The following is a 23,075-nucleotide window of genomic DNA, read 5'->3' on the forward strand; positions in this document are numbered from 1 at the left end:
CATTGGTGGAGTGAAGTATTCAGGAATGCTTTTGACCTACATTTGCTATTGTTTAAGAGACTACACCACAATTTTCAGAAGATTCAAGCAACGCAAAATGTTACCAGCAGATGCAGTTCCCAAAACCACAGGCTGAGTTTTCGCGACACTGACATCCCAAATACCGTCCCTGTGGCCAACATATTCCTTTACCAGTTGACAGATTGCCCTTGATGTTGTAGTCTTAAAACTGGAGACAATCTGAAAAGGCAGAAAGACCAAAATCTTTTTTTCCACACCAACACAAGATTAAGTAATTATTTCACAAATACAAATAGATAGCATTTTTTTCATACCAATTCTTTAGTTTTCAACAGTTCACTGTTGTCAAGAATTTGACACTTGATAGCAGGAAAGTGAGTTTGGATGCAAACATACCACATGATTTCTTATAATATGTCCCTTTTTACAGAAGGCTAAACAACTTTGTACTACAGTAATACAACCTCTTTGAAGTAAAACACTGTACAAATGCAGTGCACACTTCCCATCAGTGTGGGTAAGAGATTGCCAGCAACAACGACAACACACCTTCCTATTCCCTAACGATTCCAATTCCTTAACAATTCCAATTGTCTATTCCCAAACAATTATAACTGACAACTTAAAGACAATGTAATCTTTGAGAAAAATCTATTAAATAATTCTAATAAAAAAACAGAAACATTTTTTCACCTTTTTAAGTTGCAAAAAGCTAATCAAATCAAGCTTTAATCTGAGAGCATCTGACAGTTTATTTGCACAACAACGCATTTTTCAAGATATGTCAAACTCATCTAAGCATCTGATAAATACATTCCCTCGATGTTGTTAAGGGAAAACAGAGAAGACTCAGTAAATCCAAATTAGTATGTGCATAAATAATAATAAATCAAAGGAAGAAAAAAATCTAGCAAAAGTGTGAAAACTACAAGACATTATAGTACAAGAAAATAAAAGCCAGTCAGTATCTATAGAGAAGTAACCCACTTGCAGAAATTTTGTATTTTCAGATGACAGGGGACTGTAATACTTTTAAAGAAAAAAAACGTTTCTCTGTAACACTTCCAGAGACAACTGAAAACAAGAGTGGTAAAAGATTACTTCAGTGAGAGCAAAGTCTCATTTAAAACTACCCTCTTATTATCCCACAAATCTCTTATCCTGCATGCAATTATGGGAAAGTATCTGTCCAGCTGATTCAAAACCTTTAAATGCTTCAACACAAGCCACATTAAGACATCTACAACGTAGCAGAAGTTAGAAAATTAAGCCTACATTTCAGATACAGTAAACTAAGGTTAAAATCTCATTAGTTTGTGGCATCAAAAAAGAAGGTCCAAAGCACATCATTAAAGCAAATTATTTTTAAGAAATGTTCTTAAAGGGCATCTTCCACTCTTAAAACTAGGGTACATTCCAAATCCTGAGCACGTCAACTTTCCAGTGGCAAAATGATAATGCCCTACATGAATTCCAAATTAACCGTTAATATGCATTTCTGTTCCATGGCAGCAGAAGCAACGATTATTAAGGCTGCATTGAAAAGAGAATGGGCTAATGGTAAAGTTATTAGTTCAGCCACACTATAGAGTTTTATAGGTGATGAATACAATCCTGTGGGTGCAGCCTTAACACAGAATATTGTCCTTGAACTAAACAGAATCTATCTATGAGAAACAGAACAGCAGAATTCAGTAAGGAACTAAGTAACAGTTACGGACTAATACAGCACTCAGCTCAAATTCCAACCTTGAAGTTTTTCAACTCTCAGACCCACGCTCAAACTACTTTTACACTCTGTTTTTCTAATTTTGAGTCGAATCCTCATGCAAAAGTTGTATGGGAAACCTAACTCCTATTCATCAACAAGCACTGATGTTTCCAAAACTGCTGGGCAGTACTTTCACTAATTCTTTAATAGAAAGGCCATAATACTCCTCCTGGAGTATCAGCAGTTTTGAATGAACATGGGGGATAAAAGCTCAAGAATATTACATGTTTATAGATAGATACAGATATTTATTTATTGACTCTTTCTCTACACACAAAATCTTTTAAAACATATATATATATATATATATATATATATGCACACACACACACACACACGTATACACTCCTCTTTTGCTGTCTCTCACTTCACATACCAGTAATTGGATTAACTGGATCTTCCCTGGGTCACTTTCTGGTTCCTTACACATTCACAAACATTTTCCCGGGAAAGGAAAGGAAGTATTTCAATACCATGCAACTTTCTAGATGGCTCTGCACTGCACAAAGCTTTTAAATTATTTGAGCAGACCTCAGATTATCATGTTCAGTTATTTGCACTTGCATATCATCTTGACAGTGTTCCAGCTTGTCCTATTTGTTAAATCAATACAGTTTCCTGTACTTCCTTCTGTACAGAGATTTGCTAGTGAGAAAGCAATTGTTTGCACGTAGTGTCAAAACACTGTTTAAAGATGTCTCTGAAATGGACAGGATACATTAGAAGTAAGAATGAAAACTTGGCCAAGTCAGGATCAGCAACACTGCACTGTGACTGACTAATGGAATTTACGGTCAAACAACATTAAGCACTGAGGTTAAACACTACCTCTACCAAAAAGTTTTATTCCCTTCAACTGCTCAATGGACAGGTGAAGAAATACCTTCCTTTAAGAGTCCTTTTCCTGGTCCAAAAGAATCAGAGATCCTGGAAGATAGTTCATGATGAAGCAAGTTATGCAATTTCAGTTTATTTTAGGATTCTGCATAAACTGTTAATGTGCTCCTGACATCTTATAAACTATTACAGCTGGGGGTTGTTAACATCAGCAATAAAGTTGCCATCAATGCATGAATTTCATAGAGTAATTCTTGCATTTGCAGAACATTTAATTTAACGTTAAATAACAGCATCTTGTCCATTAACATACACAAAAATAACTTTTAGAGTACCAAGCACTAAATCTACTCTCTCTCCAGGATTTGAGCACCAGTGGGTTACCCCAGGTGCCAAAAGTATCCTTATTCTCTGATACGAGTTTTGCCAACTTGAACGTTCTCACCTCTCCTCTTTACATCCCAGTAAATTCTGATTTAAAGTTGCAGAAAGAAATATGCCACCACATTCAACCATGTTAGTTATCAACTGATGTAATCAATACGATGCTTATCGTAAATTAAATTCTTGTTTCACTACTCAGGACTACTTCGATGTGCATGCATATCGGAACACCGGGAAACAAAGCAGGTGCTCAGGATTCTCCCAGTTTCCCATGCTGAAGTTATGAGGTTCACCTGTCTTGCCCAGGAAAGAATGAGCACTACATTGCTAGCAAGTAAAAGAAGGCAAGCATTTAACAGCAGCCTTAAAAAAAAGATAAAAAATAAAGCAGAAAGTATTAATTGATAACTCCATAGTATTGTACTATTAATACTATGTTATCCCTACATAAGTGGCCTCAATAAAGGATTTATGAGTCATTAGCTATTAAAAAAACACACAAAGTATTATCTCTGGTCACCAGCTTGGCAAGAATAAAAAAGAAAGTTTGAGAAACAACAGGAAAAAAGGGGAGACCAAGTAAAACATGAACTCAGATGTATTTCACCACACTATTCTTATTCTCTCACTTTCAAACTACTTAATAGATTGTACTTCCAAGACACCTGCAGTCATTCTATTGCCTGCAACAATAGTCTCCACAGAGCTTCTCATAATTAGGTTCACAACCAGATCTCACTGTTTTTTCCTGAGACATCACATTTTATTTACTCTTAACGTATCACAAAATTACCCTGAGACAGGACAGAAAGAGCAGCAGCTAAAACTTAAAAATGCAAAAGAGAAAAACAAAAGTACTGAACAGACGTCGCTGTACAAAAAGAAAACCATCAGAAAGGGTAGTTGTGCTAAGAGACCCGACAAAAAGTTAGCTAGCTACTAATTTGCAAGGCTTGTGACATAAAGAAAATGAACTCATAGTTAAAAAAAAAAATAAACCTACACTACAATGCCTATTCGTATCTTAGGTTCCAATTTCAACTGCAATATCCAAATCAATATTCAAAAAAAAGTCATCTAATTTCTGTTTCCTTCATCAAAACGTTAGCTATCTCTACAGAAGAGCAATCTCACACAAACATGCACACACATGCACATGCTCTCCCCTCCAACATTCGCTCTTTAAAAATGTGAACAGTTACTGTAAAAAGGTGGTGGTAGCGTGGCTGAAGCAATGAGTAATAGATGAATCCAAGATAAAGATACTGTTCCTCATTAGGCGGGTTCACATAAAGCACAGCACTCCTCAGCTTAAAGAAACCATAATTTACAACTTCAGGACAGCCACGTTAGTCTCATGAGTACACAGTGATGAGTAGAGGTTTAATTGGTCTCATACCTTGCTAGTAGATGCCTTGTAAGTTGTCTTTAATTTCTGAGAAAGCTGACTGGTACTATGACTGGCTGTTGAGACAAATAAATTTAAAGGAAGATATTTCAAATACAGCATTAGCTTATTTGTGATAGGTAACTGGCATTAATTCCCTTTAATAAATTCTAAGTTCAGGCCAGCCAAGTACAAAAAAAAGTACATTCAAAAGGAGTATATAGAATTATTTGTAGTTCTCTTACCTTTTGTTTTCAGTTGTCCTTTGCTCAGTTCAGCTCCATCAATTGTCTGTCCTTCAGCTGCTAAACGCTCATTAAGTGTATCAATCTCTCTACGTACTGATGAGAGCAAAAATTCACGTTAATACAAAAAAAACTAAGTATCATTAACAACGTCATTAACATACTATTTCTGAATTGTTATGTAACGTATGCACACAATGTATTTTGCACTAAGGACAGGAAAACAGATCAACTGTGATTTTATAGAAGCAGTTCTCACCAAGACATAAACCAAGGCTCATGCTGAATGTTCCGGAGATCAACCTTGACCCAGATTCCAAGGAAAGCATTACTGGCTTCTAATTACTGTTGCTTTTACTATCAAACGTGACTAAAGATTAACAAAGCAACTTCTGTGAAATAAATGACCCACCTTTACTGACTGAAATCCTAGAGAAGGCAGAAAACTTATATCATCAGAAATATTTTAGCCACACAACTAATATGTCATTTCTTGGCAAAGATTTTACTCATCATGAAATAGTATTTTCCCCCGAATGCTTGTCTACTGCTAGTTTCAGGGGAAGAAAAAGGAAAACAAACATGCATTTTACACTCTGAAATACAGTAAAAGTGCTGAAGAATGACATTTACATTTGCATTTAAGTGTTTTAAAAATATCAACTCCAATCAAAATGTTTTTGCATGTTACACAGAGCATGTATTTGCAAGAAGAATCTGCTTTTCTGTCAATTATTGATGACTCTTGCTAATGCCATTTGAACACCAGAGTGATGGCATAGCTAAAACAAATCAGGTACTTGGAAGTGATTTCCAGTTGCCGGGCTGGTTTAAAGTGCCCCAGCTTCATTTTATAAAGACGAAGATGGCTTAGAGTTTTTCCTCAAAATCTGGGCTGATATTTTTCAAGCATCTTCCTTAGGTGAAACATGATTGAGAGGCTTTAGCTAAGCAGTTTTTAACTGTTCTTAAGTCTAGGTCTGTCTTTTCCACAAATTCCTAGGACTACTATTTTAAAAATAAATAAATAAATAAATAAACACTCATTCCCAGACTTTGGAATAAAGCTTTCAGATCCGGGAGAACGTAATCCATCAGGAGAGAGGTTTTTGACATTTCTGAGAAATTCACAGAAGTCTCAGTCATAAGCACTAGAAGGCAGTTTGCAACTGTGTATCAAATCCAAGTGCCTGCAATGAGCAAAGCAAGGTTCTCTTTCCTGTGTTCCAGGTCACATGCACCTAAACTTATTAAACACAGACTGAAAGAGAAGTAAACAAAGAGACAAGCTTGTCCTAACAGATGACTGAAACAGACAAGCCTGGCAGACTAAAAGAAATGGCTGCAAAAAAAAATAAATAAAAAAAAAAATCAAGACTGCAGCCTGGAAGGAATCAGAAAAGGAAGAAACTAGAAATTAGCTGCAATAAGGAAAAGTGGATATATGAACAGCCAGGAAAGAAAAACTGAGATTCTCCACATAAAATAACTGCAACACTAACATAGGAGTTAGATCATAAGGCACAATAACAGACTCAGCATCAAAAGAGAAAAATTTGGAAGTTGTCAGGGAGGCAGAAAGAGATCACAAATGCCGGGAGCAAAATATAACTACCGGGTAAAAAAGAAAGATGCAGAAGTAACAGAAATGGGATGGAAGGAAAATAACCATGCTCTGGAGGGTACAGGCAAATTCGCCACTTGTTTTCTGACAAACATTTGTGAATTTCTGTAAAATTTGGGGGGAGAAGGGGGACATATAATACTTTTTTCTTACTTCCAGCCAACTTCACAGCAGGAGGCTGAAAACTGAGGTGTGCAAATTGTCACTACTGCAAGAAGTGTGTAGTGTTGCTGACGGCCTTTAACCACCACTACCTCCGGTTTTTAAAATAAGAAAAAGGCAGCACATTTTCCAAAAGCATGCAAGAATGTTTTTGTAACATGAGTGTTTGCTTTAACTGTGATAACAGATTAGGTTTGGAAAAAAGTTTAACTGGGAGCCAAGACAGACAGATTCCACAATTCAGAAGCCAAGCCATACAACACAGCTTCCAGAACCCAACAAGGAAAATTTAACAGGGTCTTCACAATATGGTTGCTTGTGTTACTTACTTTGGATCCTCTTACATCACTTTAGATCATTTATATTACTAAATCATTTATATTACAATACAGTCATTACACATAGAACATTTTTTCCAAAAAAAATTTTTCCAGGTAACACCTGGAACGTACAGCGACAAGGAGACAGCCACTTGCCTTTTTTTGCCAAGAGCCAAGGAGGGTATCACACATTAGTCTCGCTACTTGCGTCAAAGAGCTAAAATTAAGTTAAATCTGTCACCATGGTGGAGTCACCATCCCTGGAGGTCTTTAAAAGACGTTTAGATGTAGAGCTTAGGGATATGGTTTAGTGGAGTACTTAGTGTTAGGTCGGAGGTTGGACTCGATGATCTTGAGGTCTCTTCCAACCTAGAGAAATCTGTGAATCTGTGAAAGTTATTTTTCTGAAAGGGGACAAACGCTGTCTTTCACTACAAGTTCAAAACAATTCTTGAATTCCTCACAAAAATTAATTAATTAATTAAATTACAGTATCCAGTGTAAGCTCTTTCAACTAGAGCTGCTATATCCTAAGTCCAAACAGTTCGTAAGTTGCTTAAAGAAAGATATACTCACATTCCAAATTTTCAATATACAGATTTTCAAACTCCCGCTCTATTTGTCCAAAAAGTTCAAGGAGTGTGTTCCGAACAGAAGATGGTAGCTTAGAATCCTAGGAGGCAAAACACAGTTTTATATTTTTTTTTATCATCTATATAACAATAATAATAATATGTATTTTTTTATATATATATACATATGCATACATAGAAAATTTTACTCTGAGCTGCAGCTGCCTTTCAATCTTATGCCAATTTTAGAAGTTTTCTACCTCTCAGCAAAGAGGGAAATTAAAGCTTCTTCTAGCACAGAACACAAAACAAAAAGCTTTGGGGACATTTCTGTCCAAATAATTCATTTTACATATGCTTTCTCTTTCAAGGGACAGAATTCAAGTGACCAATTTTTTCTGTTGTTTTTACTAGAGAACAATTATAAAAATGTAACACAATAAAGGCAAAAAACGGTGAAAAAAATGTATTGTAATGTCAAGATTCTTCTAGTTCAAGAAGAAAAATACCTCTGGTTGACAAAGCAATTTACAAGTTGACTATGCACTACTTAAGAAACTGCTTTGTGATGATACCTTACTATCAAACCTTAAGACAATCTAAGCTTTTAAGCAGTCACCTACTTTTGTCACTAGCCATAACTAAGTGTGAAAGAAACAGCAATGTCTAATCCTTCCCTCCCCCATGTTATTCAAGACTCTCCTCCTCGCAGAAAATATTTTGAGATAAGTTTACAGAGAAGGGCTGAATTTTTCTTCAGCATAATCAGCATCGCAGTTCTGAGGCATAAAAACAAGTACAAGATAAAGCCACTAACACAGGATTTAAAGGGCCCAACTTCAATACGCAGTTCAACCACAAGCTTCTGAAGGCAAACTACTTAAATTTTATTCATCTGCCTCTAAAATACCACATTGTCTTTAAAGAAACACATACCAACCTACGGAGTACTGATTTCTGCTGGGATGCAAGGCTCCCACTCTATCAGTTACTGAAGACCTTTGAGAAGACAGCAAGTACAGGAAAAGGCAAATGACTGCAGCACACTGATAAATTTGTGACCCAGTACTAACAAATATGTTATAAAATTTAAAGCACGGTATGCTACTAAGAAGTGGTACATTAGAAAGGAAAAAATACTGTCACAAGGATGATAACTAGAGTAAATTAATCCACTAGCTGGCCTAGTAATTGTTTTTTTTGGATAGACTGTAAGGGGCTTTGCCAGCTGCAAATAGAGAATTTTCCCTGCCTTTTGAGTGAATAGCAGACTGTCAGTCACCACTGAGTTTCTCTGATGCAGTGGTTCAAAGGCATCTATATTACAATTGCTACTTGTTATTACTTACAATCTTTAAGTATGGAGTAATGTTCTATTCTATTCTAGGAATAGAAGGTATTTTGAGCAAGTTTGCTGATGACACCAAACTTGGAGGAGTTGTGGACTCGAATGAGGGTGGAAAGGCCTTGCAGAGGGATCTGGATAGGTTGGAGAGCTGGGCGATCACCAACCGCATGAAGTTCAATAAGAGCAAGTGCCGGGTCCTGCACCTGGGACGGGGAAACCCTGGCTGCACGTACAGACTGGGCGATGAGACGCTGGAGAGCAGCCTAGAGGAGAGGGATCTGGGGGTCGTGGTAGACAGCAAGTTGAATATGAGCCAGCAGTGTGCCCTGGCGGCCAGGAGGGCCAACCGTGTCCTGGGGTGCATCAAGCACGGCATCGCTAGTAGGTCAAGGGAGGTGATTGTCCTGCTCTACTCTGCGCTGGTGCGGCCTCACCTCGAGTACTGTGTGCAGTTCTGGGCACCACAGTATAAAAAGGACATGAAACTGTTGAAGAGTGTACAGAGGAGGGCTACGAAGATGGTGAAAGGCCTGGAGGGGAAGACATACGAGGAACTGCTGAGGTCACTGGGCCTGTTCAGCCTGGAGAAGAGGAGGCTGAGGGGAGACCTCATCACAGTCTACAACTTCCTCGTAAGGGGGTGTCGGGAGGCAGGAGACCTTTTCTCCATTAACACCAGTGACAGGACCCGCGGGAACGGGGTTAAGCTGAGGCAGGGGAAATTTAGGCTCGACATCAGGAGGGGGTTCTTCACAGAGAGGGTGGTTGCACACTGGAACAGGCTCCCCAGGGAAGTGGTCACTGCACCGAGCCTGTCTGAATTTAAGAAGAGATTCGACTGTGCACTTAGTCACATGGTCTGAACTTTTGGGTAGACCTGTGCGGTATCAAGAGTTGGACTTGATGATCCTTAAGGGTCCCTTCCAACTCAGGATATTCTATGATTCTATGATTCTAATCTACAGTGACGAGCTGTCCCTGTACATCATGCAAATAAATTATACTAAAACTGTTCTTTCCTTCTGCTGCTGATAGACCACAATATGTAGTTGGCTTACTGCAGGCATCATTTACCTACTTAGCCAGTTGTTTTAAGAAGAGTTTCCACTTAGTGAGCCCTACCCTAACGCTGAAAAAGCTCAACTGTTCCTTTGTAGCATATCTAACCTGTCATCTTGGAATTCATCTAGCAAAAATACAGGGAATATGCCAATTAGCAACTTTTTTTAAAAAATTTAGAAGTATATACCTTAAAGTCTTGAAACCATAAGCTCTGAACAAAAAAAGAAATTGAGTCAGCTCCTGCCACAGCACAAACCACCACTATTTCAGGTCTTGGAAGTACAGGAAAACCATTACTGAGTGGAACATTAATACAGAAAACCACCCAAATTAGAGTGAACGTCATTATTTCAATGCAAGTTTAAGAATGATTATGGCTTGTTTTGTTCTTACGTGTTCCAGCAAACCCAAACCAAAAGAAATTGTTTCCATTCCTATAAACGGACTGAAATATGAAGAAGCATGTGCACACTAGCCATTAGAGGGCAGCATGCATCTTTGATCAAGTCAGCATCTAAGCGACCAGAATTTAGCCTAACATTCTGGTTCATACATTCAGGATGACTTAAAAAAAAAAAAGAAAAGCCTATCATAATCCTCACTTTGTATTAGCTAACAGGTTGTCTCTGGACATCAAGCTTAAAGAGAGGAGCAAGAGCAACCAACAGCCACAACACAGAGCACGCCCGCTTTGTGCACAGCTCTGTCTTACACCTGTTTCATGGCTACTTTCAACATGGAGAAGCAGGCACAGTGCTGAAAGAAGCGGCCCTACACTCCTCATGTCTCCCCATTACTCTGTTCTCCATCGTCATCTGCCTCCCCCCGGAGAGGGTACTTTTGTTCATGCATTCAGAGAACCAGAACATCAAACAGATCCAGATTAAAACCAGCCTGGGATAAAATTGATTCAACAAGAACACTACACAAATTAAACACTACTAAAAGAAATACTGAAATTCGAAGAATTATTTCTGATTCAACTACCCACTAATTCCACACAGCAAGGTTATAAAAGACACTAAGCTAGCTTACTGAAACTCTAGAAACAGGGAAGGAGAAGTAGGAAGAAGTTTTTAATTTACTTGTCAGAGCCTGATAGCGTTAGAAAATCTAAACCTGTCCTAAAGTAACCAACACGGTAAAACACACCCACTTCCTTTACTAACTTGAAAGTTGGCATTGCTTAAGTTAGCTTATTAAAATACCATGTAAAAAGTATTTTCACAGATAGGCAGACAGCATTATCTAGGTTTCATGCGGCTTGCAGCTCTGCTGTGAAGTAGCTCTATGCTCTCTAGACGTTAGAGCTGGCCACTGGCTGTTCAAGGTTAAATTAGATCAACAGAATTAACTAAGACGACACATAAAATATTTAAAACATCTACATATTACAGTGCAGTACACCTGTGGAGTCTGATAAGAAATACTAAAATAAGTTAATGTGGTTTTTTTTGTTTGTTGTTGGTGGTGGTGGTTTTGTTTTTTTTGTTTTGTTTTGTTTTTTTTTGGTTTTTTTTTTTTTTTTAACTACACTGAAGCAACAGCATGACCTCTCAGCTGCCCTTCCCTCCTGAAGTAAGGCTCTAGCAGCCCAAACATGAGCAGTTTTCTGTCCGAGGAAGTATTTCCATCCAACTTCCAGATGACGAGCAGCAACAACTTAGGCTCTGTCAGTTCTCAGAAAACTAACAGTGTCATTAAGTGAACAATAGATTCAGCACAAAAGCCTGTCACACCAGAGAAAACACAAGCTGTTCACTTCAGAGTATCTGCAGACCAGAAGAGAAAGTGAGGTTTCTCATAGCTAAACGCCGTTACTATTTCAAGCCAACTCTCTGATAAACATCAAGTTTTGCATCATCTTTGCCAGGCCCACACTAATATTGCACATTCAACTTGAAAGCAGATAGTTTTCAAACTGCTACTTGCTTATCTTTGCTAGTACTGCTATAAGCACCTCCTACAGGGGTCTTACCTACAGTTAATTTCAATATTTAAGGTGAAGCATTCCAAGTGACTCCAAACTGCACCCACTATAGAAACTGACATGATTTTAAAAGTTACAGAAGCTTGTGGCTGTTGTTCTTTCCCTTAAATTAACTGCACAGAAAATCCCACCTGTATCTGAGCCAAGTTCAAAAAAAAAAAAAACACACCACAAACAAAAATCTAAGTTAGCTCAAGCCTGTCAAGTGGGCAATATTTATTTACTTTATGGAAAGGAATGCAGAAGAGTGTTCTCACTAATACCTTCCCTATCAGAGTTGTAATAAACAAGTATTTCAGTTTATCGTACTCCTAAGTTACTTCTATTCCAATTTCAAACTTACGAAATCAAGAACCAGTCTTCACCTTAAAGGTACGAGGAGACGGCAGGGGGACGTGCAGCAATCTGAACAGGCTGTTTCTTTGTATTTGTTAATGGTTTCATCATTCATGTAAGAATATGTAAAAGCTAATAAAAAGCTTCCCAAGTCTGAAAACAACCTGAAACGCTCAACACCTGCGTCAATGGTCTTCAAAGACAGTCAGCACTTGAAAGCAAACATGTCTGCAGTTTCTCCAACTTCACTGGATGTATTTCATCACTTACGTTTACTTAGCTTCTTCACATAGGAAACTCTTCATTTAAAAACAAAAAAAAAAAAGCTAAGGAAGTTACCCAAGCAGTAGCGTACTACCTTACCTGCCCTTCCAGCATGTCTCTCTGCAGCGCGGCCCGTTCTTGCTCGGAACTGTTGGTTCTTCGGATGGAAAGGCTGTGCGATTTACGTTTCTGCTTTGCTTGGCGAGCAGATGCACAACTTCCACTTTCTATTGGCATTACTTCAAAAAAACAGCTTCACAGAGGCTCCTATGATAAACTAAGGACAAGCATTAAATGTCACAATTTGCTTTCCCAAATGAATTGGAGGTTTTTGGTTTTTTCCTCAAAATAAAATTCTACTCAATTTTGGAGTTCTTTGGGGTGTCATTAAAACAGAGAGATCCTATTACTCATAAGTTCTAAATCATATGTATAAATGCAAATAAAGAATGGAATCATTTCCGCATTACCGTTTCATTAGCTTACAAACCTCCGCAAAAGGAAAACAAATTCCACTACCTTGCTCATTTTGGTGAATACCAGCAGCAATAGCCCCAAAATGCTTCCAGGAAACAATTATTATGCGTACTATAGTTCACTGAAATGCATGCAAAAATTAAAACCCAGCTGGAAAATGAAAGCAAACAGACATGATAATTTAAGGACACTGTCAGGTTCAAATTGTATAAGGCAACTTTAAGCACTAGCATATGAATTTCAGTACACGTGCTTGTTTACATACAGCAGATTTTAATTTTAATGACATTCTGAAAACTACTTTTTAACATTTTTGACAGCTCATGGTTTCACTTTCTTGGATAGTAAAAGTGCACTTGCCTTAACGTGACCACTGAAAGCAGGCCTGACTTACCAAGTCGTTGCTGTTAATTTTCAAACTTTGTCAACATTTTAAAGGCAATTATGCGTTCTGAAATCCTTAAAAAACCTGACAGTATCACCAGATAGCATTACCATGTATGATCTACTGCTTTCCCCTGTGTAAGAAAAATCAAATCATATTTGATTTCTTGCATAAATACATGGAGACTATGTTCTTTACCATCAATTTTTTATTATTTTTAAACAAACATTTAATTTCTGGATTTTTTTTTTTATTATTACACCTGATATTCAACACCAATTATTTTAGCTTTATGAGGTGTACCAGCTGTTAAACATTTTGAATGTTTCAGGATTAGTTATTCAAAATTTTTTGATCGTGAACATTGAGAACAAAATAAAAATTCATTCTCCAGCATAAAAGATTTCTGAAACAACAATTACAACTTAAAATAGCTGCAACAGTCTGCAGAGAAATAGGAGAGCAGAGTTGGCAAAGCTAACAAGGCAACTGAGCTTCCTTTCAGACAAGATGATCAAAGAAAAATTTAAAGCAAACCCAGGGCCACTTCCAGTTTAAGATCCGCCAACACACTAGATCTCAAGCTAGGAATGAGCACCATAGCTACGAACAAGATTAGGCATTAACCACTTCGGTGTTTTGGACATGGTTTTTCCAACTTTTTAACATATCATAAAGCCAAGGAAAAGCAGAGCTTACTAAAAACACAGTATACCATGAATAAAAACAGCTTCAAATTTGCCTTGTTTTTTATACATCTTTTTACATCTTCATTTTGTTGTATAAATGAGCCTAGATTTAATTAAGGTTTTGATGCCCATAATCCTCAAACCTTCTAAAAAATATAATTGGTATTTCAATTAGTTGCTGGAACACCTGAGCTCCAGTAACCTGACACCAATCCCCGAGTGGATCTAGAATAAAATTCAGGTTGCACCACCAGTAGCTTGTCCTTCACTGAAATGATTTCATTCATTTCCACCGGACTCTGCAGTCCTCCCCTGCACCTAATCCCACTGGAGCTCTTCGTGTGATTAAGCAGTAGTAATTACCTATATTCAAAAACCAAAGGAGAAAGAAGAGAAAGAACTATCATTTAGTAGTTTCTTATTTCACTAGGTTTCTTTTTTCCCCTGTGGCTGGATCCCTCTATCATAGAAAGACAGGGCTGAAATTACAAAAAAGCCAACCCCATAATCGAGTTATTGCCAATGTTCTGGGCTTTGCTGAGTATTTTCCTGTTCTTGAACACGTGGTCAACAATTAGGAACAGGCTTTCAGCACTCCTCACATTTGTGTTTCTTTCTAAAGGCACCAAGCACTGCTGGAGATTCTCCTCTTTCTTATCTCACCTGGGAACCCATCTTTTGGTGGTTTTCAGTTTACCAGTTTCTGCGGTGTTCGTGATTAATTTTTGAGGCCCATTGCAACAAACTGTGCACACAGGCATAGATGTGTTGAACGGTTTTATCCCTACACATACACACAGTTGCATATAATCATATAAATCAGTTTATACCATTTCGCTTCCACTCTGCAAAGAGAAATTTGATTTCTAATTCCTGCCAGACACCAGCTGCTAAGCTGTAGGTACCGACAGAGATGTTAACAGCATTTATATTTACTCCTTACCAGGCATTGTTCTAACTGTGTTAGCTTCCACCTGCCCTTCGCTGCCAAGCTCCTTCATTTTAGAGGACGTCACCAAGCTACACTCTTTTCTGGACTGCTCCACGACATACAGATTTGGCAGCTCTACATCAGTACGTTCCACCACGTAGAATTTAAAGGGACACGGTCAGGCAAGATTGTACTTTTACACAGTGAAATGCTCCCATTAACTGCACGAGAGTTCCTATTTTCAACGCCGCTAAGCAAACAGAAAAGGTAAGAGACACTTCCATATTGTACGCACTTCACCCGCAGCCAGTGTCACTGCCAGGAGCCGCGCTCTCCTCATGCACCAGCAGGACCACGTCGCTCATGCACTGCTCTGGAGACAGCAAAGCATGCACGCTCCTCCCCAGGCCCGGCACCAGGGCACAGCCAGAGCAAAGCTGCAGCCAGAGAGGCAACAAGCAGGCACGTGTATACAGAGGACAGGAAGGAGACAGGGGACTAGCTCAACTCTCTGGAATATTAGTCATAATTCCACCCAACAGCCTCGAACTTTCAGGAAGGGAGCAGTAATTCAGAGCTTATAAAAGCAAGGCGTAAATTCGGGTGGAAAAAGGAATGACAGTGTCCCTTTAAATATTGACTTCTCCTTGACAATTTCAGAAGTGTTTGGAGGCCACGGGGAGAAGCTAGGGATTTTCCAAGAGCAGATTTCACAGAACAAATCCCTGGCAATACGATACTAAAATATAAATAAATAAGGTGCTCATTTCTAGCAGTTACCTGATTCCCCTCATTACGTAAGGTTTTCAAGCAGTGAAAATTACCTGTCCAGAATATCAGTGTCATGTTACATATCCTATGAAAACCATATTAAATATTGATTAGTGAAACAGTCAGCAGTATGCAAACCAAAGTTTTTCACATTTCTGAAACGTTTGTAGTTAGAACACAGAAGACTACGGGAAAGGGGGGAAGGGAATATATCAATACAAGTTAGGGCTAAGCACCAAATCTGAGTCAAACAAAGTAAGAAAAAAAGACATCAAAATGACCCATTATATACTGTTAGTCAGACGTAGTTAATCAGAGCTTTGGAATGCTTATAAACGGGTTGTGGGAAGACGCATTCATTTCCCTTTGCCTAGCAATACTACCAGGAGGAACAAAAAGTCACCAAGAAGCATGGGACTAGTTTCCTGAACCAAATGAGGCTGAATTCACAACAGCTAAAAATTAGCATAGAGTAAATAAAGCTGAACAAAAGTACTTCCCAAGGAAAAAAAACAACAGAAAAGGGGGAAGGCTGTTGTATTACTAAACTACACTCAATAAAGGCACACCAGTAAACCAGCACTGTACTGTTACAAAGTGAGCTTGTACGACACGTCGAGCACTTCTGCACGATTGTTTGGGAAAAGGCTGCTTGCATAGGGTTCTTCACACAATGATCTGTCAGAGCCTCAGGAGTGCTACCAAATGAATTTCCAACAAAGTCAGTCAGCAGAAGTAGGGGAAAAAAATGTGTCCTAGAAAACAGTCTAGACCATAGGTGATTACCGCTTTCTGAATGCAAAGCTACTCTGGCATTTCAATTATGCTGTTTAATTAAACTATCATATTTTATAGCATGTTAAATTAAAGTTCTGCCACCTACCTTTCTGTAACAGATGTTACCATGTATTCAGTCACAGGAAATATTTCATCAGAGTTAACAGCAAACCAGTTACTGTTTTATTCAGCTACAGTAAAGAAAGGGCACTGAACAGACGTGCACACACAGGTCTTACTAGACTTAAAAATTAATTCACTGCAGCCATCAACTGATTCTCCTTGCACGCTTCTGCTCTCGAGCATGGAACAAGAACAGCAGACTGCTGAAAGGAAAGAATTCCTGGGGTATGCATGCTGCTGAAGCCAAGGAGAAAATCTGTTTTAAGAAGTGTCAGAGCGCAGACAGAATGGCTACAGTACTGCATTTCCTTTTTTGTTCATTCAAGACAACACACAAGGCTGGAAAGGGAAAGCATCAGGAAATTTCAGCAACATCTCTTACCCAAGATCTCCCTGCTCCATTTTGTTTAAAGTTTAGCAATGCTAACACTTACTATTTAAAGGATCGTCAGAAACAAAACAAAACAATTTTACTGGGTTTGTGTGCGCTCTTAAATCTCTTGAACAGTTTCAGGTCCCTCGGTTTCAAATATGTTTTAGAACAAAATTTCAGCATATACTATATAAGAAATGGAGGCTTATTGCAACAGCAATTATTGTCCTGTGCAACAATAAAACCTTAAGATACAAAGATGCAAATTAACGTGTCTTTTCATAAAATGGGGGGGGAAGGAAAGGGGAAAGAGGAGAACGACTGCAGTTATGAAGTTCTCAATTACATGTAACTGAGTTTGACAGCATTACTCATGAGTTAAGGGAATTTAAAAATCAACCTACACCACTACAACGTTTATTAACATGCAAAGGAATCAAATTTAGAAGAGTTTTGAGGTTTTCACCAAACAATTAGTTTCAAGGATGCTGTACGTTCAAGTGCAGTTAATTCAATGCAAATGCCAAGAACACAGCACACCTGAGAAGGATCAGGCTAAGCAGACTTCTTTGCAAGGCTCAATGTTTTTCTAAAGATAAATATTTAGGAAACAAAACCATTCCCGATCATCCTAGATGATGCTAGAACCACTGAGAAGTGTGCTCAAACCTAACAAAATCCACTCGAGCGTTACAACGTGATTTTTCTTTCCCCTAAATTTAGAACAGCACGCTCTCAAACAAAACTGGATGTTACTTGAAACGTAAGAGGGGAGAGCAGCCCCCAGTGAAAAGGTGACAACCTCCCTTTGACAGCAAGCACGGTAAAGGAACCGCACCGATGAATTTTAAGTATGTTATACAGCTGGGAAGCGATGATAAAAACTTCAATGCATTAGCAGGAACCTACCCCGAGCAAGCTTCTAACACCAACATTGAAGAGTAAAGCAGGGCAGTTTTGCTGCTAGCACGCTTTGATCTTGCTAATTCAACTCTGTCAGCAAATGTTGCGATCAAAACGCAACACAGACCTAGCCTGCCGACTGTTAGTCTACTAAAGCAAAAAATTATACCCCTAGCCATACATACTTGTTTTAGCTGATATTAAACGATAATTATTAAAAGTAGATGGCTTTTTATTTAGAATATGGAAGAAACCTGCCTAAGTCTACTAATAATCACCAGACCAAGACCTCTGAAGTGAAATTGCTGATGTCGTGAAGGTGCACAATGTTCCTGTGAAAGCTCTGCTACCTACACTCACGAAATGGGCTCACTGTTTCTGCTAATTTAAACAGCACAGTGTACAATATAAGCTTACATTTAACACTAGTTACTTACCTCTGCAGTATACACTGCGCTTTATTTTATTAACAAGTATTGATTAGCTGACTTTTCTTGAAGAGCTCAATAAACAGCATCAAGTCCTGCTAAACTACTTTCTGCTGGTTAAATCCCAAAGAGCAGCCTTCAAACATACTTTCCTTAGCTGTGTCACAGAGCCTTTAGCTCTCGTTCCTGTATCAGCATATCCCTAATAGCTTGGAAGTAGTCTAGATGCGTGCACAGGTATGCAAATGCAAGACCTGAGGGTGAGGAATCCCAAGGAAGCTCAAGCACAAAGGTGGTTTAGCCAGGTATTTGTTTAAGGAAGCCCTGCATCTAATTAAGAGGTCAGATTCTTGCTCTGCTATTCTCCAAACAATACACAGGTGCTTATTACCAATGTACCAGATAAATTGCCATCACATTGGTATGCAAGCAAAGTGACCTCAGGTATCACTGCCTTTCATTTGGGAATATATCAGTTGCTAATAAATTATTTTACTGCTGAGACATCAGCAGAAGCAAGCAACTTGGATGCTCACTGTAACACACCTAGCAAGCCTTTCTGAAGCACCAAGAAGCAACCCTCAGACAGCACACCCCTGAAGCATTTCCTCCTGTGGCCGAGCAGGGAGAGCTACCAAATCTTCCGACAGCACACACAGCAGCCCTGCGAGTACCCAGTCCCACCATTTTGAAACACCAGGTCTCAGAACAGTCGGCAGGGGTTATTCGTTGAGGAGAAAACAAGAAACCCCTGGCTTAGGAGACTGTCCTGGTCCCTCACTGCTCGCGTGGCAGAGCACTAGCAAACTCATCCCATAGAGGTTTGAAGTGGTGGCATCTGGAACAAGCCCCACACCCAGGCCTACACCTCACAGGCTACAAGCCTTAGTTAGCTCCAAGACTGAAAAATTGCACAGCGTAACCCCTACCTCACCTCAAACATACAAAATACAACGCAGCTTCCCTTCTTGCTGTGTGACACGCAGTAATTCTGGTTTGCAATTTCTGGATCGTGTAACAGCAAGCTACTCTTTTAACACATGTTCACCCCACTCACAAGACTTCTCCCCTGACTATACCAACGCTCCCAGGCACTTCAGCCCGTACCTGTGGCTCTGCATCCGCTAAACAAGTCCTAAATTTAAAAGAAACATGATGTTATGAGCATGTCTACATTAGAGAGAGACGGTCTCATCTCAGAGTTACGTTTAAATTCAACATACTAAACCTAGTTTAGGGACACGTGTACACATAAACAAGCGGCATTAAAAAAATTTACACTGGCCTTTGCCTTAAATTCTAACACTTTGTGCATGCTCTTCTCAAAAAACCTGCCCAAGTACACAACACATACAGCTACATTTAAAGTTACTACAGAAAGACAGGGTAGGGCTGACGCATGCACAGATCTTATCTAATATAAACTACCCATAAGAAAATGCACCACAGGATTCTTGAGGTTGCCAGATCTCTTTTAAAAATCTTATGTTAGAAAAAACGACAACAGCAGGCTTGCTTGGAAAACAGCCTCAGAACTTTGTTTAGGCAGAAGGATATCGCTCTGATGTTTCAAACCCAGTGCCTGAACAATAGAGATTTGTATAATTTCAAGGTGTACTCAATGACACTGAATCACCTCAAAGAAGCTGTTCCACCAGTTCTTTAGGTAAATCCTCCATGAATTACTGTTACAGACAGCGTGCTTGAAAGTGCTGTAACAAAACAAACTTCCACAAGCTGGAAGTCGAAGTTTCCCTTTTCTCACAAGACATCATTGAGCAACATCTCAGGGCTTAGCTTGACAAAGTTTCCCTCACCTCCACATAAGCACCATTTTTTTCATTTCCTACAACTGGAAACAAATCTACTCAACATTTCAACACGTGAAGCATATTAATTCCTCCCTGAAATTTGTTTCCACAGTTTTTAGCTCAAGGAAGGATAAAGACAAACTGCAAGCGAACCTTTACAGGCCTGAATTCCATGCATTTGGGCCAGTTCTGAGACACCCTCCCACTGCCGGAGGCCAGGTCTACCCGATGCCTCCCCAGCCAGCATCCCCCGTGCTTGCCCAGCCGTGCCCCGCTGCAGGGGATGTAAAACGGGGCCTTTTGGGGTTTTAACCCCATTTCTGCGTGATGAGAGGGTCTGAACCGAGCCGTGAGCCGCGGCGCTTGGCTTGTCCTCAGGACACAGCAGGAGGTAAACAAAGTTCGCCAGCAGCCTCCTGAGGAAGCGCTCCCATTCCCACCGCCTGCAGGACTGGACCATCCCTACGCCCTCGGGCTCGACTAAAGAATAAAACTAAATATATATATATATATAAAATAGCTGGCATAGGAGAGCTGGCAGGCTCGCTCTGGGCGATTTTCGTTTTTAGGGAGGGATGCGCCAGGCACTGCCGGCGGGAGCCCCGCTTCCCTCAGCGGGCCCTGAGGCGCAGGGAGCCCACAGCCCGGGTCCCCCCGCTCCCCACAGGTCCCCCCCGGTGCCCCCCGGGTCCCCCCGGTCCCGTCCCCTCGGGGCAGCCGCTGCCGGCGGCGGGCGGGAAGATGGCGGAGGCGCGCTGAGGGGAGCGGGCGCGGCGGCCCCGCACTCACCTGTCAGCACCGGGCGGGCGGCGGGGGGGCAGCGGCGGCGGCAGCAGGAGGAGGAGAAGGAGGAGGAGGAGGAGGAGGAGGAGGAGGAGGAAGAGGAGAAGGAGGAAGGCGGGCGGGGCAACGAGCAGCCCGGCAGCGACCCGTCGCGGTGCTGAGCAGCCCCGGCGGCGACATCCGGCAGCGGGCGGAAGCGCAGCGCGGCCCCCGCTCCGCCGCCATGGAGACGGGGCCGGGACGGGACCGGGCGGGAGCGCGGCGCTGTGGGGTCCCTGCCCGCTGAGGGGCCCCTCTGTAGCGGGCTGCCCTCACCGCACCCCGTCCTGCCCCAAACCCCGGCCGTGGGCGTGTGGCGTGGGGCGAAACCCGCCGCGGAGTTACAGCGGGTCTGGGGGGGCTTGGGGAGCCCCCAGCAGGGAGGCACCTGTGTGGGGAGCAAGGCAGGGAGGCAGCCCAAGTGTCCCCCTAAGCATTCTCCTCAGCATCCCGCAGTGTCTCCTTAAGTGCCCTCCTCGGCATCCCCCTCAGCTTCCTCCCAAGTGTCTCCCTAGGGGTCCTCCTCAGCATCCCCCTCAGTGTCCCCCTAAGCATCGCCCTGTGTCCCCCTCAGCGTCACAACTGTTCCCCAAGTGTCTCCCCAAGTGTCCCCCTAAATGTCATTCTCAGCATCCCAAGTGTCCCCCCAAGTGTCCCCCTTCAGCATTCCCCTGAGTATCCCCCTAAATGTCCCCCTCAGCGTCCCCCTCAGCATTCCCCCAAATGTCTCCCCAAGTGTCCCCCCAAGGACCCCCTTCACCGTCCCCCTCAGCCTTCACCTAATGCTGACATTTAAAAAACCCGGCCTGCTTTTCCTTACTGCACCCTCACCCCTGGCTGAGGGGGGAGATGAAACTTCACTAAATCACAGACAGAATTCCCTACTTTTTGATACAGAAAGGCAGAGAAATGCCGAGTCTCAGTGCTGTGCCAAGCGGGACCGCCGACACCGTGACAGAAACAGAGAATCAAAGGTAGCCGCCGCGGTCTGCTAGCAGGCTGTTCGCTTTGAGGCTTACAACGCGTAATTGAAATGGGATTAATTCCTGTGCTGATTAACGCTTAGAAGAAGCCCCGATGTAAAATTCATTGTGGCAGATTATGAAAGTCAGAAAAGGCCTTTGCCTAATTATTTGCTCTCTTTCTTCAGATTATCTAGCGGCCTCTGAAGAGGTCTTTAAAAAGGCCAGAAGAATATGGGCCTCGTTGTGAGGGCTAAAAATGTTATCACATTTTCTTTTCATGTGCTTCCCAGCTACAACTATGCCTTCCGATCTCTTTTGTCTTTTATTCCTTTCTACCTCCATTTGTGCAGCCATGTCTTAATTGCAACTGTACTAACAGGAAAAAAAAGAAAAAAAGTGTGTGTTTTTTTTATTTACTAGCATCTTTTTCTTCATTGGAGGTTATTCCAGAAGATAACCAGCCTAATTAGGCTGTTGAGAGCTTCTCGTAGCTTTCACCTATTCCCTTTTTCAACGCCCCCAAAAGGAGAAAGGAAGGGAGCAAAAAGAGTAGCTAAGTGGCTTTTACGAGAGGAAAAGGGGGAGAGAGCACAGGCAAACGAGGATGGACAAGGAGTAGAACAGAGTCGCCTGGGAGGAAGCTTGAGCACAACCTGAGCAAATGGCACCGTTTGATGCTTTGAATTCTCCTTATAGTTACTGCAGGTGCAGTTACCTCAGCCGCGTTATCTAAGGCACCGCTGGAGCCACCACTATTCAGTTCCTAAGTAAAAAGTTGTTTAAGCCTCATTATTCCTACCGAAATTACTTCATCCTAATGTAATTGTTAATGTAATGTAATGGAAAAAAATGTCCAGAAAGCACAGGAGAATCCACATTTGAGATTTCCCTGAAAAAAAAATGCTTGGCAACTGCCTTCTCTGGAACAGCTCACTCTAACAGCAGGGGGCAATAAAGATAACACCATTTTTTATGCTGTAGAAGCGATGCAAAACAGTGCAGTAGGGAAAGACAGGGGTTTAAACAACTCCTTCCTTGACACGGGGTGACTAACCGTAAAATCAACAGGGCTTGTATGGATGCAGTTGCCTTTTCACGAGAAATGCGTGACAAGGAGCACTGTTGTCACCCCAGCCCTGGGCCTGGTTTTGTTTTGCTGTTGCATTACAAGGGTAGCAAGGCACCATTTAACAAACAGTAACGCATACAGGACAAACTGCTTTTCACAAACTGCTTGTTTTAAAAAAGACACTTGCACAGGTACCAGTACAGGAGCCTAGGGAAACGTAGGGCAGGA

The 23,075-nt window shown here is 40.9% G+C and overlaps 1 protein-coding gene across 4 annotated transcripts in view; it reads right to left on the reverse strand.

Moving 5' to 3' along the window:
• The window catches only part of WDR37 (WD repeat domain 37), a 44,948-nt gene that overhangs the window by 21,098 nt on the left and 775 nt on the right, over positions 1 to 23,075 (reverse strand). The window contains exons 1-7 of one of the 4 annotated variants that reach the window (XM_083825189.1): positions 20,781 to 20,940; positions 15,630 to 15,661; positions 12,423 to 12,600; positions 7,328 to 7,424; positions 4,646 to 4,741; positions 4,413 to 4,477; positions 105 to 240 (exon numbers count right to left, since the gene is read on the reverse strand). In XM_083825189.1, coding sequence (XP_083681315.1) covers positions 105 to 240; positions 4,413 to 4,477; positions 4,646 to 4,741; positions 7,328 to 7,424; positions 12,423 to 12,560 — 532 coding nt within the window. In that variant the 5' untranslated portion in view covers positions 12,561 to 12,600; positions 15,630 to 15,661; positions 20,781 to 20,940. Of the gene's footprint in view, positions 1 to 104; positions 241 to 4,412; positions 4,478 to 4,645; positions 4,742 to 7,327; positions 7,425 to 12,422; positions 12,601 to 15,629; positions 15,662 to 16,459; positions 20,657 to 20,780; positions 20,943 to 23,075 lie in introns of those variants that run through there. The other 3 variants (XM_083825188.1, XM_083825190.1, XM_083825191.1) reach the window with 3 other exon arrangements.

The sequence above is a fragment of the Anser anser genome, assembly GCF_964211835.1.
Source record: "Anser anser genome assembly, chromosome: 2".
Classification (NCBI taxonomy): domain Eukaryota; kingdom Metazoa; phylum Chordata; class Aves; order Anseriformes; family Anatidae; genus Anser; species Anser anser.